General features: G+C 40.1%; 1 protein-coding gene across 5 annotated transcripts in view; it reads left to right on the top strand.

Moving 5' to 3' along the window:
* The window catches only part of CDK6 (cyclin dependent kinase 6), a 208,720-nt gene that overhangs the window by 165,191 nt on the left and 27,098 nt on the right, over window positions 1-16,431 (top strand). For 4 of the 5 annotated variants that reach the window (XR_003922690.2, XM_030009190.2, XM_030009188.2 and 1 more), the window contains one exon: window positions 10,880-10,989. Coding sequence is in view for 3 of the 5 variants with exons in the window: in XM_030009190.2 (XP_029865050.1) it covers window positions 10,880-10,989 (110 nt within the window). In the remaining 2 variants the exon portion in view is untranslated. Of the gene's footprint in view, window positions 1-10,879; window positions 10,990-11,623; window positions 11,754-16,431 lie in introns of all 5 variants that reach the window. The other variant, XR_003922689.2, reaches the window with a different exon arrangement.

Consider the following 16,431-nt stretch of genomic DNA (forward strand, 5'->3'; position numbering starts at 1 on the left):
GAGGGTTTTTTTTCTGAAATGTAATTCAAGGAGCCCTTGAAAGGCATTTCATAGGAGTTTCATCTCTATGGTATCATTTACATTTTTACTTACTTCAGTTTGAAGTCACACATTTGTTTAAAGCCATAGCAAAATCTACTGCATTCGATTTCAAATGCAGAACAGATTTGCAGTGTTTAGAGTTGCCCAGATTCTTTATGCCATAGGTATACAAATGTCCTGCTTCATGTCAGCCATCATGGTGATAATAGGATTGAAGTCTGCACCTTGTGAAGTAGTGAGGGCAGGTACATCCCAAGAGGAGCTTCTACTGCAGAGAAGTTGCCTTTTTTGCAACCCTGGGTTCCCTTTGGGTTTTGCTGTAACACAGGAGGTTTAACTGCGAGCTATTGCTTCACATGAGCATCACTGACAGATGTTGCTCCACCAGCCCTTTTATACACTTTACCAGACAATAAATGAAATTGGTACTTTTCCTCCAGGTCCCTACTCAAGCCTTGGTACAGTCTGTATCACTAGGAGCACAAGTTTCCACTTCCAACAGGGGCATCATTCCCCAGTCTGCTTTGGGGAAGGAGAGCTGTGTGGCTGCATAACACTATTTCAGGTGCTGTGGGAGCTCCCACCATACCATGCCATGCTGCTGGGGAAAGGTTACAGCTCTTAGTGCTGCTGGTAGAGTGCTTCTGCTGGGAGTTGATAGGACATAGAAGTGAAGAAAGCCCAAAGTTACAAGAATTTTTAACAACTGTAGCTAAAATGTAGTAGAGAGATGAAGTTTCTCATATGTATCAGCTTTATAAGTTATCCAGACAAATATCTTAATTTTAGATGTGCCAGAAACTTCTCTTGTCCAAATCAGACTTTCAGTATAAAAGACATTTAGAGAAATTTTTTTGGGTTAATTGGGACTGAGCTTATTCTACCTTCATTACACATTCTGGGTAAAGATCAGGTAAGCTCTTACTCAGCAGCTAACCCACTCATGCACACATGTCCTCTGCTCACCCTGCCGTATGTAAACAAGGTACACCTTGTTACTTATATGCCCTGATTGCTATTTGTATCCTTACTTTCTGTTCAGCTCTGGCCATTAACTCAAAGGACAGCATTAGTTCATAAGTTTTGTTCTCAACTGAATGAAAACAGTATCTTGTAGAAGTTGTTTGCACCAAGTTTCCCCTTTTTTAGAGTCCTAAGCTGAAAAACTTCATTTAATTCATAGTAGTCTATAACAATTCAGCATCCTAACAGAATTCTGTGTTAAACTCTGACCCAGTGGTTACATTTGCCTCAAAATGGTATAGAGTATTTCTTTTTGAGAGTCACTCATTTGTTTAGCTCAATTTCGATGGTCATATTTCATTAAAAACTTTTAAATTCCATCTTCTTTCTCATCTAGAAGCAGCTGTAGAGTCCAGGGTAAGGCCTCTCACCTAGACAACTGGCAGTATTTAATCCATTCTTTGGGGCAGTAGTTTCTTTGTGCATCGTCTCCTTCTGTTAAGCATGGTTTGAAACAGAAGTGGGCCCAAGTTCCATGGAAGAGAGGTCTGTGGTGGCCTTCATGGTTTTGCTTTATTTAGTTTTTTTCTGTTCAGAACCGAAGTCTAACAGAGCACCCCAGGAAGTGGGGAAACTTTTTTCTATTAACCAGACTCTGGTTTTCTAGTAGCAATGGAAAGCTGGTCTTCATTATAAAGCCAAACTGTAAGTGGTAAGGCTCAGATTCTCTAGTCTGATGAACTCGGGAAGAGACCAGCTAGTCACAAGGGCAGTTTCTGGGGCTCTCAGCACGGAGCCGACCATGGTTTGGTCCTTGGCGCAAGTTAGAGCTACATGTTCTCCTTCTCCCAGGAACTGGGCATAAGTGATGTGAGAGACTGTAGAAGAGCTGGGTGCCACCCAGTGGGAATATGTAGGGTGCTAGATGAGTTGCTTTTGTGGCTACCTAAAGATGTAGAATAGAGCAAAGCAACTGGAACAAGGCCCAAGATCTGGTACTAGAAATTATGACTGTTCCTCAGCTAGCTAATGCCAGCAGGTGACTGAGCAAGTGGAAACGTGCCAAATTGCTGCAGCCAGATCCAGAACAAGACCTGTATTCCAAGGCAGAGTCGCAGGCTGCCACCTTTTTAATGCTTTGTTTCTTTTGGTATTGTGGAAGGAAATCTCTTCTTTCTTATAGATGTTTGACTGGATCAGCATAAGAAGCCAATGGTGCTTATTTCTTTCTGCCTTTTTGGTTTTTTCAACTCTGAGATAGATTATTAGAATTTGCTGTTTCAGCCTACAAATTTTGTTTGATTATGGAGTCTTGGAGCATGACTGAAGTATGGCTACTTTCTTTTAAAGCCTGTCACTCTCAGTGTTGTCAAGTATCTCTATATGTAAATACACTGCAATATCAGCACAAGCCTCATTGCATGCAAAGGTGACCACTTCTGTGAAGAACTGAGCTATCCCATATTCCACAGGAGGCTGCTCTGCAGCTCAGAGATTAGGGCATCATGATTTTGATTTTAATACACAACAAGCCCTGGCAAGTCTTTGACTTTCGTGAGCTCTTCTGGATCAGGTACGACAGTGTTGCTGATATTTTTGCTTCTTTCTTTTAATATAAACATAAAACACTCCTCAAGTGAAGTTTCAGGTAGTCTCTCAGAAATGTTCTCTGTATGGTGCCAGTAAAGAATTCTATGAAATATTCTGCTTAATGGAAATATATTTCCTTGTATTAGTTTTGAGGTAAGTTCTGAATTATCACTAATGGTTGAAAGTATTACCTCATCTTAAGAGCCAGTTTTCCTTTCTGGTAGCTGTTGCACACAGCTGCTTAGTGCACAGAGACTTTTGAGGTAAAAACACTGAATGTAGGTAAAGTATCTTCCGCTAGTGTTTATATACACACCCATGATGTGCAAACATGTGTGCACATATGCACGCACACACACACGCATGCACTCCCTCCTACTGACAACGGATGTACCTAGAAATATTCTTCAGCAGCACCATCACAGTGGGTTACGTGGTTCTTCCTAGAAATAAAAAAAGCAAAATTCTGATTAGTTTTGTGTGCATAAACCACGAAAGAAATGAATGGCTTCTTTATTTGTCAAGTTATCTTACAGTAGATGCTAAATCTTGCTTTCCTCAAAGCACAAACATTTTAGCATCAAAAAGAGGAGATCACATTCTAAAATAACAACTTGATAGTGGGTGGTACATGTGATCAGGATTTGTGTCTTCTATAAATAGAAAATTTTTTGCTTGATGATTTAACAAATGAAATAATAACAATAATCCTTCCATTTTTCACAAAGCAGTTAATCAAGCTTGTGCCTAAAATGGAGACAAATATGAATAAAGAGAAAAAAATTGATGTTACCATGTGCACTTCATGAGACCCATAGCACTTGAAAGGATGTCATTTTTATATATACTAGACCTTTTGTCAAGAAAAGCCACCAGGCTAGTTTGGTACACTTTTACTTTAAAAGGGAAACTATTTTAATGTTTCTGTAAACAGACAAAATATAATCATCTTTCTCTAAGAAAGAAAGGTTCTCTTCAGCCATACCTATCTCTGCAATGGAAATGAAAACAGTTACATAATAGTGGAAGAACCACTACTCAAAAAAGAGATTAAACAAATATAATTATTCAGCCTGATATTAACCCTGGAAACTAAAGCACATTGTATAATGTAGTGATTATTACCTTCTCCATCACAGTTAGAAATAATAATAGGTCTTCAGAGATAGAGTAAAGAGAGTCCTAGGCTTGCTTTATAAATGCAGAATGCTCAGCGAATGATTTAAGGAGAGTGATGGGAAAATACAGTAAGACAGTCCCCAGCAAGTGAAGCAGACACACTCCTCCTCCAAACCAGGGATGAAAAATATGTTGAAGTCATTGTACAAAGGCTAAAAAGCGTATGCTACCATCACCTATCTTGGCCTTATTACACTTTCTGGACAGGCAGGTTTTGGAAGGGCTCTCTCCCTGTACTGGATGTTGCTGTGCAAGGTGCTGCAGGGTGCAATGAGGCATCATCCCTCTCCCCTTCCTCAACTCTTCTCTCCTTGCTCCCCCCTCCAGCGTACCTCAGACTACCCCTTCCCTTGTCTCCTGGGACTCACACACACACACACACACACACACACGCACACGCACACGCACACACACAAAGTTTTCCTATATAGCATAGGTGTGCTCTGCTCCTGCAGGTCTTTGGGGTGTCCCTGCGGGGCATGGAAGTGGAAAGGGAGGTCAGGAATGTCCACACTGCTGGAATGGAGCAGCTAGTGGTGATTCAGTGCACGAGGTGGGGGGGCTGGAGGAGGCCGAAGGTCTGCCCGCGCAGTGCACAGCAGGGCCACCTTGGGCTGCTCAGGGAGGCTCAGAGCAGCATGCAGGGCAAGTGTCAGAGCCCGTGATCCTGCAGAAATGCCATCACCTCATAACTTAGTGTCACCTACCCTCTGAATTGCCACTTCTACCCTGCTCAGTCCTGGTTGTCACTCACTATGCCAAACTGTGGGCAGTGAAACATTATTAGACAAATTCTTTCTTTTCCTAAGCAATTTTTAATATTACTTTGACTTCATTTTAAGTAATGTTACACTGTCAGACCAGTGAGCCATTTTTAAGCATATTCATTTAAGAAATTACATTTCTTCTTTTCAGACTCTGTGGAGATTCAGTGCAGTGTTTCTAGCAAGCAAAAGGGAGGTGTATTAGGGAGAGAGAGTCTCCCTGCGGTGGAGATTGAAGCCAGGCTTCAATCAATATGCAAGCCCAGATTTTTAGCCATCTGTAATTCTGTCCTCTCCAACTAGTCTGTGGTGAATGTGTCAGGCTTAGTCATACAGCTGAGAAGAAATTTTCTACAAAGCTTGAAGAAAATTCTGCAAGTCCTTTTAGAGTCCCAGACCTGAAGAAGAAACCATGCAGTAGCAGCTCCATAGTGAAGTTGGAAAGATTCCACTTTGAATCCTCCTGAACAGTTTGAAGCGATAGATTTTTTGTGAAGTTGGGAGACCATGAAGTGACACTAAAGAGCAATATTCTACATACTGCACCATATATTCTATAGCTATATTCCTTCATTTTTACTCAAAAAGAAAGGACAACAATAAATGAAAAAGAGTCAAAAAGATGCCCGAAAGATAATATAAGATAATATGAAAGCCCTGCTAGCGACAACTGAACAAAATAGCCAAGTTTAAGAACCATGTTAAGGAACTTAAAAAAAAAAAAATTTACAAATAATCTTTCATGAGGTTGAAATGCTTTAAGCAATGAAATGATCCAGTGTCTAATGGCAAATATAATTAACAAAATCAGCACCAAAAAGAGTACAGTAGAAACCACAATTACAAAAGCAAATGATTTGGAAGAAGAATTTTATTTGGATTCAAGCATACTTTGTATGAATTTAAGCATCCTGCTAATTGCTTTTGTGGCATGATTTCTATGAAAGCTAATATTTTAAAAGATTTTATAGGCCTCTTCAAAGTCCCCTCAGAACTAATTAGAGTAAAATTAATCTCATCCAGCTTTAGATGTCTAAAAGGAAGATGTCTACATGTGGGCCAGTCAGTTAGATTCTCCTCATAGATAGTAAGCAGTTGCAGCATGTGTTCATCTGACCTGTACAACACACGATAAAATAAGATCAGTTGCTGGGTGAGATGAGGAGTGGGCCATGCCTCCCCCACACCATTGCCCTCCTGGAGCCCCCTCTGAATCAGTGGAGATGAGGGAAGCATAGCAAAATGCCTTCTCTGTGGAGTGAAAGGAAGACCCAGGGCCACAGCGTGACTCACTGACTAGTAGATTAAAGAGTGCCAGGAAACATTCGTGGGTACTGGAGCTCAATTGTCTATACTGTTAAATTATTAGAATAGTTCCTGGCATGGTTTTGAGTTATGCCAACCAGCCTTTCCCCAGACAGTTCCTAGGCACAGTTAAGCACGGACCAAAGACTATTCCCAATAAGCAGTTTGCATGCGGTCACCTTTTTTGGGAGGCTGAGAATTTAGTAATATGGACATAGGCCACTCTGTGCCTGTTGGTCTTGGTGCCAAAGGAACATTTCCTGTCCCATTTAATTTCCTAGCACAGACATAGCCGTTGTGTTACAGTCTGATCCCTGCTTTGTTCCTGTAGCTGTGCAACTGGGCATTGGTCTGTACTTAAAGTCTGTGGCAAACCGAAATGTAGTCTTTTGTGTCTATGTTACTCAACCCCATCCCTAAACCTCTGTTTGTCTTTGTCTTTTTTGAACGGTATGCTATTCAGACAGCAACTATATTTGGAAAGGGAAAGATGGAAATTAAATGAGACTGACATAATGCCTAGATCTTCTGTTTGCATTGCTAGTGAGCAGATACTTACCACTAATTTGATTTTTCATCAGAAACAGGTACCATGAAGTGCAGGATTGAAACTCCTGGGGCTAGATAGTCCCAGATAGCAACATCTGTCAGGTATAATAAGGCAGAAAGCTTTATTTCAAAATAAAGTTATCTTTCTTCTTCTGACTCTAAATGCAGATCTCCCCTTGCTTCTCACTGAGCACATTTCCTTCTTTAGGGGGTCAGACACAGCCTTGGTAGACTTTTGCAGATGTTCTTCTCCTTTCTAATGCCTCTCAGATACACATTTCATCCTAAAGTGCTGCCTAAATCTATTGGCATTTAAATTGTGATCTGCAGTGATCCGCAGCTACTGATATCATTCTTATCTGATATCATCCCATCTTATCTGGGTAGTGGAAACATAAAATGTGCACTGGAAGAGGAGCATAGTTACTCCTTTAAGTACATACTCCTTCCAGTGTATGATTTATTCTCAATCTTTTTGTATGTAGCTTAATCTATGAAACAAAAATGTCATAGGGTATCCTCAGGGCAGGCAGAGTGGTCTGAGAAGCTAAAGGGGAAAAAGGAGCTAATGTGGCCCGGGAGCATTTGGAGGCTGTTGGAAGAAGAGGGGGCAGGGTGTAAAATTTGGGGGAGTTGGAGGATGCAAGGGAGCAGACGGGGAACATGTGGGAAGGCAGAGCACATGGAACATGGCAGGGCAGCAGGCTGTGTCCAGCTGGGCGTTTGCACATGAGCAGCAGTGGGTTAGGTATGTTCAGTGACGCTCTCACAGGGGCCACTGGCAAGTGGCAGAAAGGCAGAGGCAGGGGAGAAGGAGGCAGGATGTCGAGGGACAGCCTGGGGGAACCTGGCTGGTGTAAGAGAGGAGCTAAAGAGACCAGGCAGGGTGAGGAGAAGCAAGGAGGAGGCAAAGGAAGGAAGTTTTTTAGATGAGAGGACTAAAATGCAACATGGTCACTAAAGCCTACAACCTCCAAAGTATTTAGGAGTCTTGTGCTGAATTTAGGATCTCTGTCAGCATGTAAGCGTGAACCCCTTTTCCTACAGAGCAATCGCCATGTGCCACATTACGTGTGCGTCAGATTTTCAGGAGAGGCAGAATTTAAGTGAAATGTACCGATGGAGGTGCTTGCTTTTTTCATCCTAAAAATGGGACTTTATCAAGCAACTCTTTATCAAGTGCTCTATCTCTCAGGGAGAGCCTGTCTCACTGGTGGGGTGGCTTACCTAAGCAAAGCATTTTTTTCATTCTAAGTCAGAGCTGTGCTAAAGAGGAAGTGATGATCTAGTTGTTCAGCCTCACCATATCCTGTGTTCAGAATAATTTTCATTTCTACTTATCTGCAAATGTTAATGGAATGTCCACAAATATTTTCTTGGTTTCTATGGTAAGAGAAAGAGAGTGTGAAACTCTGTGTCAAAACCACTGCATCATCTGCATCATCCTGTGCTTTTCAGGAGAAGACCCTGACCACTAGAGGAGTCATCTGTGGCATTACTTGTGTGCAAACTGACATTTAGTACATTTTGATCCCTTTCAAGTTCACATTTTGAAACACAGACTTGCATATTATAAACCATAAAGGTTACTTGGTCACTTCTACAATTACACAGTAATGACAGAGTATATCAAAACAGCTCAACACAGATTACTTCCTCTCTGACTATAAAGCAATCAGGCATTTGCTGGAATTTAACTGTAAGACTTTGGAAATAATTTTTTTTAAGGGCTAAGTTTCCAAATTACTCAGAAGTAAAATCTCCCAGTCCCCTGTGTACGCATGCATGGAGCGTAGCAGGGTGCAAATGCTTGGGGAACTGTGCCAGCAAGTGGTCACGTGGGAGAAGCAGCTAACATGCTGTACGCTTCCGCAGCCTTCTGAAAACAGCACTGTTCCCCCTGAGCAAGCACCCGGGGGACCAACCACGAGCTGCGACACTCCTCTCAGGAAAGGAGCAGCTGCCCTGTGCCGCATTTCCCTGGAAAAGGGACTTCAGTTTGGGGCATACTTTGTCAGAATTATTCAAACTGTCTCGCAACCATGCATCCGCCAATCCTTTGCCTATGAGAGTGCAGAACCCTAATGTGGCAGAGCTGGTGGGATTGGGAAAAATAAAGTACCCTTTCATTCTGTGTGAGAAGAGCAGTGTGGATGTCAAACCAGGAATCGTGAGGTTTGGTGGTATTCCCACAGATCAGAGATCACACAGGTCTTGCTCCTGACACTGCACCCAGCCATTGACAAACAATAATGGGTTGAAATTGTTATATCTAATTTCTCAAAGCACAGTTTCTTCAATAAGCTTTTCCACAGATGTACTGGGAGAATAAAAGTGCAGTTCAGTTTGAGAGGTATATCTGCATCAGGAAAAATAAGTATGTGTTTTAGGAGGAATTCTCTCTGACTCAAATAGGGCAGCTCCAGTAAAAATCCCTGACCTTCAGTTACATTTGTCTTATTTCCCTAGAGTGAATCTCTCAATAAACTCTTCTGGTTTTTATAGAGGGAAATATTTTGGAAAAGCATCACTGGTATGGTACCAAATCAGGAACAAGACAAATGGAGTTAAATAATGCCCAACTTCCACACAGGAATCTGTTTCTGCGGACAGGTATCTGGAATTCTAGCTTGCAAGTGCAGTACTTTGCACTGTGTTATTGAACTGTTTCAAAGACAAATTTTATGAATAGAGATCAAAGTGTTTAAGAGGACTGTTAGCAAATATGACCACTTGCGCAAATATCCGTGAACCTCCCTTCAATAGCCATTCAGTAGTTCCAAAGGCTGTCAGGGCATGTAATGATTGTAATTAATGTTGTATTTGCTTTTGTTTCAGCTGGCTTTGACCAGCAAATTCAGCTGATTACTTCCATTGTTATTTTTGCTTAGAAGACAATTATATTGTTATCATTAAAAAAAACCACTCTTCTTACACATTTCTTTGTACTGGTCTTGAAATTCAGAGCTAACTATCCTAGTTAATATAATTTTTAAAGTTATTTTCATTCTTATCCTTGCACTTGTTACTTTTCAGTGGTTTTGCTTTGTTTCATGCTCCTCCTGAATGCTGCATCTCCCACATTTGTGTTTGCTGGAGAAACAAACCAATAATTGTTGAGACCCTTCCTGCCCCCAGATTAACAGTCAGATGTTTAAATTATAGCACACAGTAAGAAAATGTTGGTATTTAGCTGATGATCATGTGTTGTTATGGCTGGATTATAACTGTATTCAGGAGCAGGATACTCCTGTGTCTCTGAGATTATATTCTAGCAACATAATAGCTCACGCAGGACTCTGAAGAAGCTCCTTGTGTTCTTCTGTAAATATACTGAAGATACAGTCAGCCTCATCTGTATTTGGTCTACTTGTGGGAAACAAAAGGATAAATATAAACTGTCCCATCTCTGTTGTGGGTCCAATGTGGAGGACTCATCAAAGTACATCAATGGAGCAGTGCCAGTAAAATTCCCACTGGGTCTCTACAACGTGTTGCGACATGACCACCAGGACAAGAACAGCCTAAAAGCAGACCCTTTATGTGGCATATGTCCCTGGGAAAGAGTGTATCATTTGAAAATAAATTGTGAGAGAAGTTAGTGCTGGTCTAGCAGCAGCACATGTGCAGAGACAGTCACACAACTATAAACGTCAGGAATCTGCCAAGGATCCCTGTGCTGTGTTGCTCAGTTGAAAACTGACAGTTTAAGGTACCTCTGTGTGTGAGGAAACTACAGTGGACAGCACTGAATGCCTTTGGTAAGGGACAGCTTTGGGGAGGGTTTGACTTAATCTGTATCCAACTGATTAAAAAAAAAAATTGTATATTTTCTTCAGTTTCTTCAGAGAGAACTTTTGTGACAGGTCAGACATGTTTACGCAGCTTGGTCCATACACTTGAGGTAACCCCATTTCTTTTACAAAAAATAATACATAAACTATGAAGGGCTTATGACAGACATGGGTTACAGGTTCTAATTTGTTCTATGGGTAAACCCACAGTATTCCCTAGCTTATTTGCTTCCAGTTTGGCTGTGGTGACTACATCTAAGGGGTCTACAAAAGTTGTTCAAGAAAAAGAGGCCTTGTTCAATAGACTAACATTTGCCCTACGGAGAGTCCAACTCTCCACTGGAAAGTGTTTGGGGTCTGTAAGTTGCAAAAGCTTCAAAGAGTTGTTCTGGTAGTGTGCTGTGATAGTGTTGGTTTACACCAATGCTGTACTCTGATACTGTATTTTTGTTGTACCCTGAACTGCACTGTTCTTGACAAGAAGTGGTCTCATTTCTCGACTCATCATCACTGCAGCTATCCATACTGAGATTTCCCATACAGGACCCTTTACTACGCACTGGCCAAACCAGTTTGCCCTAACCTGTGAGATTTTACAATTTGGATTAAACTAAATGGGAGCTGTATACACAACACTTACGAAGTTGTAATTCTGTAGCTGAGCTGTCTCTTATGTTCCTTTTTGTTTTACAGGTTGTTACTTTGTGGTATAGAGCTCCTGAAGTTTTGCTTCAGTCCAGCTATGCAACACCAGTTGATCTTTGGAGTGTTGGCTGCATATTTGCAGAAATGTTCCGCCGAAAGTAAGAAATACAGTTTTATTTTCTTCATGTTTTTCATATGAAATTTGAAAAAATGTGCAGTAATGTCTGGTACAATACACTGGATCATGTTTATATTGGAAAGGCCTGATAGGATGTTTTATTTGCAGCACAAAATGTAAATACCCATTGTGAATTCATACTTGTTGCCATCTTGGAGTCTTTCTTTTTTTGATGGGAGTCTGCCTCAGTTCTTGGTAAAGCCTGTATGAGCATTGTTGTATTCCTGTTACACCTGAATCCAAATCCAGATAAAAGTGGGCTAGAGAAGCTGTTGATCAATTTGAGTAAAGCTGGATTCTGGAAAGGATTTACCCTGAGGAAGGCAGGGCATGGTGGTCAGCAGAGTCTTCTTGCTCTGGAGTTCGTGCATTGGAGCATCAGGTGTTAGCTTGTAGTCCCCTCTTGGCACATTTGAGATCTCAGAAGTCACTGTAAAGTTGATTTCTAGAGGCAGGAAACAGAGGTAGGATTTTTTTTAAGAATAAACTATTTAGCCTGAGTGTAGAGTAACAGAGATGTTAAATGTAGTCCAAAAAAAAGGTAAAAGACTTTTTTTTTTTGGCTGGTTCACTGAAATTGGCTATCAGAACTATCTTGTTACAAAATATTACAGCTGGATGCAGATGAGTTGTGAATGCGAGAGGAACACTTGTGTACTGATCTTTCCCCATGGAAGGACACTAATATGGAGGTTGTACCATATAGGGTGTGGAGAGGAACAAAGCCCCAAGAACCTTAACAAGGTAAAACTGTCTCAATATTAACCCAATCACATGCATTTTGGTTGAGCTTACTGCAAAAAGTGAATATTGTCATCACCTGGGTGATCTCCATGTAGAAACTGTATAGCATTTTGTAACACCCACTGTGAAATCAAAGAAGATACATAAAGAAAACATGAAGGAAAATGACACACTGGGCAGCCTAAAAAGCAAAATCAGTATAATTTACAAGAAGAAGCCATGCTGCAAGGGCCTTGAGAAACAACTATTTAATTTATACAATGTGAAGTTCAAAATACTAGTTGAAGTCTTGCAAAATAACTTTGGGATTCTACTACTTATTAATGTTAGTATATGGAAAAATCATTTTTCTTGGGCTTCTTGCCTGGTCAAACGGCCTGGGTAGAATTATTATACTCCACCCTCTCTGTCCCTGACTCAGAAATGAGGTCAGAAAATGAGAAAAAAAAAGAATGTGGATTTTAGGAGTATCAATTAAACCCTCCATGGCAAAGTTTTGAAGATTTAGTCTTATCCCATTTACTGCCAGGTTCACAATAGCATTAAGCCATTGATATTTTTTCTGATTTAAATAGCAGAGTCAACAACTTCATTTTAGCATCTGCAATAAGAGTGATAGAGGACTAACAACTGAACGCAGAACTTTGCTACATGCTTGAAACTCTCATTTTTTTCTCGTTTAATTTGCAGTCTTCTGACAGATAAGAAATATTGCCATATGCAAGCAGCACCAATTTAATTTTATTTTTCCTTTTATGATGTATGAGCCTCACTGACTCTCCAAGTCCAACACAGTACATTGAGTTAGGGACAGTTTAATTTTCTACTTGTTTACAAATACAAATATTACGTTAATATTATAAAATCAGAGATTATTTTTTTTTTTATGAAAATGAGATCTGACTTGAAACAGAGTTTGATAAAACCAGGACTTCTATTATTCTTGCCAAATACAGGGTCAGTCTGACATTCTCAGCCCTAAATTTGGGAAACTGTCAAAAACTGTAGAGGTCAGGAATCTGCCAAGTCTGTATGTACTATGTTGTTTCATTGGAAACAATATGACTTTCGCATACTTCAGTATACAAGCATGATTCAGAAGACTAATCTCAAGGCTCATTGCCATAAAGCTACAATGAACAGCACTGAATGCTATCTCCATGGACTGTTGTATTGGGTTAATGTCGCAATACTCTCTGTATGATATATGTTGTCTTTCTGATTCTCCTGATGGATTGCAAAAGAAAACCCATGTTACTGTGACCTTGATAGCAATAAACCGTAAAGTTTTGCAAACTCTATGGATTATTTCCAAAAGATTGAATAAATGCAACAGCTATTTCTGCTGGAAAATGGTAGTGCCCTTGGGTAATCACCAATCTGCATTTCCACTGGTGCTGATAGGATAAGAGTACAAGAATGCAGCTAAAGCTTAGAAGTAGATGTTGGTTTGACATTAAGACAACCTTTTCTTTTTAGTGTCTTACTGGGTACACACTTATTGCCTTCTTTCCCTACTCTTTTTTGCTTTCTCTTTGAAAGATTTTAAATCTCTATCAGTTTTAAGAAATGTGTTGAGACTCCTCTGAGCTTTTTTATACCACAGAGACTTCACTGGAACGGGTTTCAAAATAAAACACTACACAGAATCACAAAACATATCAGAATGCTGTTTATGCCAGGAAGACATTTGACATTTTGAGTTTGCTAGAATATAGCTTTGTAGGCTGTTACAAACACAGTCAGGTTGCTGTAGGTTTGGACAAGTATAGGAGAGAGGTGAGCTCTGTATGAATGGTCCAGTCCCTATGTTACAGCTTGCTATGTCTAAATGGAAGGCACCTCATTTAATTTATATCACCCTTAATCCAAAACAGTTTAAGACAAATGCAAACAAAGTATTTGTTTAAGAAATAGTTTTGAAATACACAAAAGTGTATAAAGGAATCATAGACATAAAAAATAAAATAAATATATCTCTGTCTAGATACACCTAGAGTAAATATGAACATCTCTCTCATCTTGGCTAATTCAGCTAAACAAATGACACTTCTCAGCTGAGGACTCTGGTCCTCCTGCAATCTGAGGTTTGTATAAAGTCATAGCTATGTTTAAAACATGGACATTTTAATTATGGTGGGGATTTGTAGGCTTCTGCATACGTGAATGCACAAAGGTTATATCCTGAAAACCCTCACACAGATTCCCAAGGATCCTGCTCTACTTACAGATCAGCAATAAATTGCTCAGTAGTCAGGTATACGTGTTATGTATGCAGAAACTATTCTGCTTTGTGCATCTTTTTCTGTCCATGTGCACTGCTGATGAGAGCACCCCCAAATAAAGCATTACTTGAAAATTTCCTTATGTGGTAGTTTCAGTTTTTAAATTTCCTGTCTAATTAAGTAGGTTGCAGTGACTTGTAAACACATTTCGATGGACTGTCCTTATATAACTTAAGTGTAAACATATTTGTCACAGTGACTGTTTTCTTTGTGATTTAAAAGCTATGGTGCATTGATAATAATAACCAGTAAGGAAAATTGTGAAGTATGCTATGGCTTGTTACCATATCACAGAATCCTTCAGAGATACAGCTGGCAGGACTGATGGGGGTCCAATGGCATGGGGGCATCCTTTGATACAGCAAGAAGATTAGAAATTTTTTTTTTTATGTTTAGGTAAAAATAAGGATTACTTGCAAAAAGGTTTCACTCTTGAGGCTGAGCATTTTCCTGGCCAGAAGGAAAGGGCCTTGTACCTCCTACGTAATGAACAACTCATTATAGAGAAAGGCAAACATGGGAGTAGCATCCACTTCTGTCTGGATACATGAAACTCTTCCAGCTGGCCCAAGGACTGCTGGCAGCTCCAAAGCAGGAAGCCATGACCAGTGTTTTAGGGAAGAAGGGACTGTCTCTCTTCTTGCTTGTAATACTTAATCAAGGTGAATGATTGTGAGAGGGGCAGAAGACTGGAATCTGAATCTAGGTGAAATGATCTATAAAAGAAAGCAGGGATCACCAGTCTTGGACTCTCTTCTGAGCAGGCAGTCTTGAGAAAAAAATGTCAAAATATTTCAAGGCGTAGTTCTTAGTGCATCTATATATGCCCAGTCTTCAAAACCACAATCCTATATGATTGCAATCCTGCACCGACTAAGGTGTTAGTAGGTGTGTATGTGAGACTGTGTCAGATATCTATATAATAATTCCAGCTAGGCAAGTTTAACTATAATACTGCAGAAGCAACTGAGCTTGTCTTCCTTTGTAGTAAATATAGAGCTAAAAATCATCAGAAGAGACCATCAGTTTTTGTAGCCTACCTTATCTTTACAGCCCAGTACAGCTGAGGAAGTCATACATTTGAGAGTGGCCAGTGTTGTGACTGCATGTGCAATCTTTACAAACATTACAGGTACCAATTCAAACCCAAAACTTCAAAGATGGTCCTCTCCCAAAAACATTTCCACCTCCCCAAACCAAAAGTAAAACAGTATTATCTCAGTGCCCCAAGCTTCATCCAGCCAAGAAAGAAATTAATTCCATGCACGTGGGCTTCTTACTGAGACTGTTCATGCACCAGCTCCATGGTGTTTTAATCAGCCTGCTGTTGCTAAGATCATCAGTCCCAGAATTTCATAAGCCACAAGATTGGCACAAATAGCATGAGGTTATTATTTATTCATTTTTAAATATTAAATCATGGTTTTAACAGTTGTCTCATTTTTCAGCTTCCTCTGACAGGTCCTAATAGATGTGATACAGTTATTGCATTATCAACCATGCTTGAAAATTGTAGCAGCAGCAGAGAGACATGGGACTCTACTAAAATACCTATGATGGGACAAGTTCCCTGGTGGGCACAAATAATGGGCAGAGGGAAGCAAACTATAGGCATATAAGTTATCTTCCAATGGTATAAATTTGTCCTATTAGGGGAGTTACATCATTGTGTGTAGAAAAGCCATGAGCCCAAGACTTTTTTGCTCTAGGTAATGTATACAGATGTGATAAAATCAAAGCTTAGAGCCTTGTCTAGTGATCAGGCTTTGATGTGAGCACTGGATTTGGGACCTACAGGCTGCCTTTAATCATAAAACATTTAACAGGTTTAAAAAAAAACTAGCAATATACACATATTCACTCTTAGATACAATGTCTTACAGTATAGAGTAATTGTAAAGCACCTTACACACTAAATTATAGTAAATCTTTATTCCCCTTTCCAAACAAGCCATAGGTTATTAGTAGAGTTTGAAATGCAACCATCAGATCCATTGCATGTACTTTTTCTGTGTTGACTTCAGAACCAGGTGGTAGGATAAGTCTGTGGAAGGAGACAAGGCACCCACCTGCCTCTGGATTCCACTTCTACTTGTGAGCAAGGGAAGAGCAGTCAGCTCTGCGGCGTAACTTTCAGTTAATGCCTTGTGGGATAAATATGGTCAAGTGGTTGCAGAAGAAAATAGCCAAGTGTAACAGGAACAACTTTTTAAGCTGTCTCCAAAACCTGAAGATGGAACTTCTATCACTGAGTGAAAAGAATAACTCTTTTTAGCTGGATCCTGTAGTAAAGTGTTGGCTTCACTGAAATCATTGCTGAAATTAACCCTGACTTCAGAGGGGATTGTAACCTCTAGAAACAACTCAGTGTGACAGATTGGCACAAAGCGTGG

This window comes from Aquila chrysaetos, chromosome 3 (assembly GCF_900496995.4).
Source record: "Aquila chrysaetos chrysaetos chromosome 3, bAquChr1.4, whole genome shotgun sequence".
Classification (NCBI taxonomy): domain Eukaryota; kingdom Metazoa; phylum Chordata; class Aves; order Accipitriformes; family Accipitridae; genus Aquila; species Aquila chrysaetos.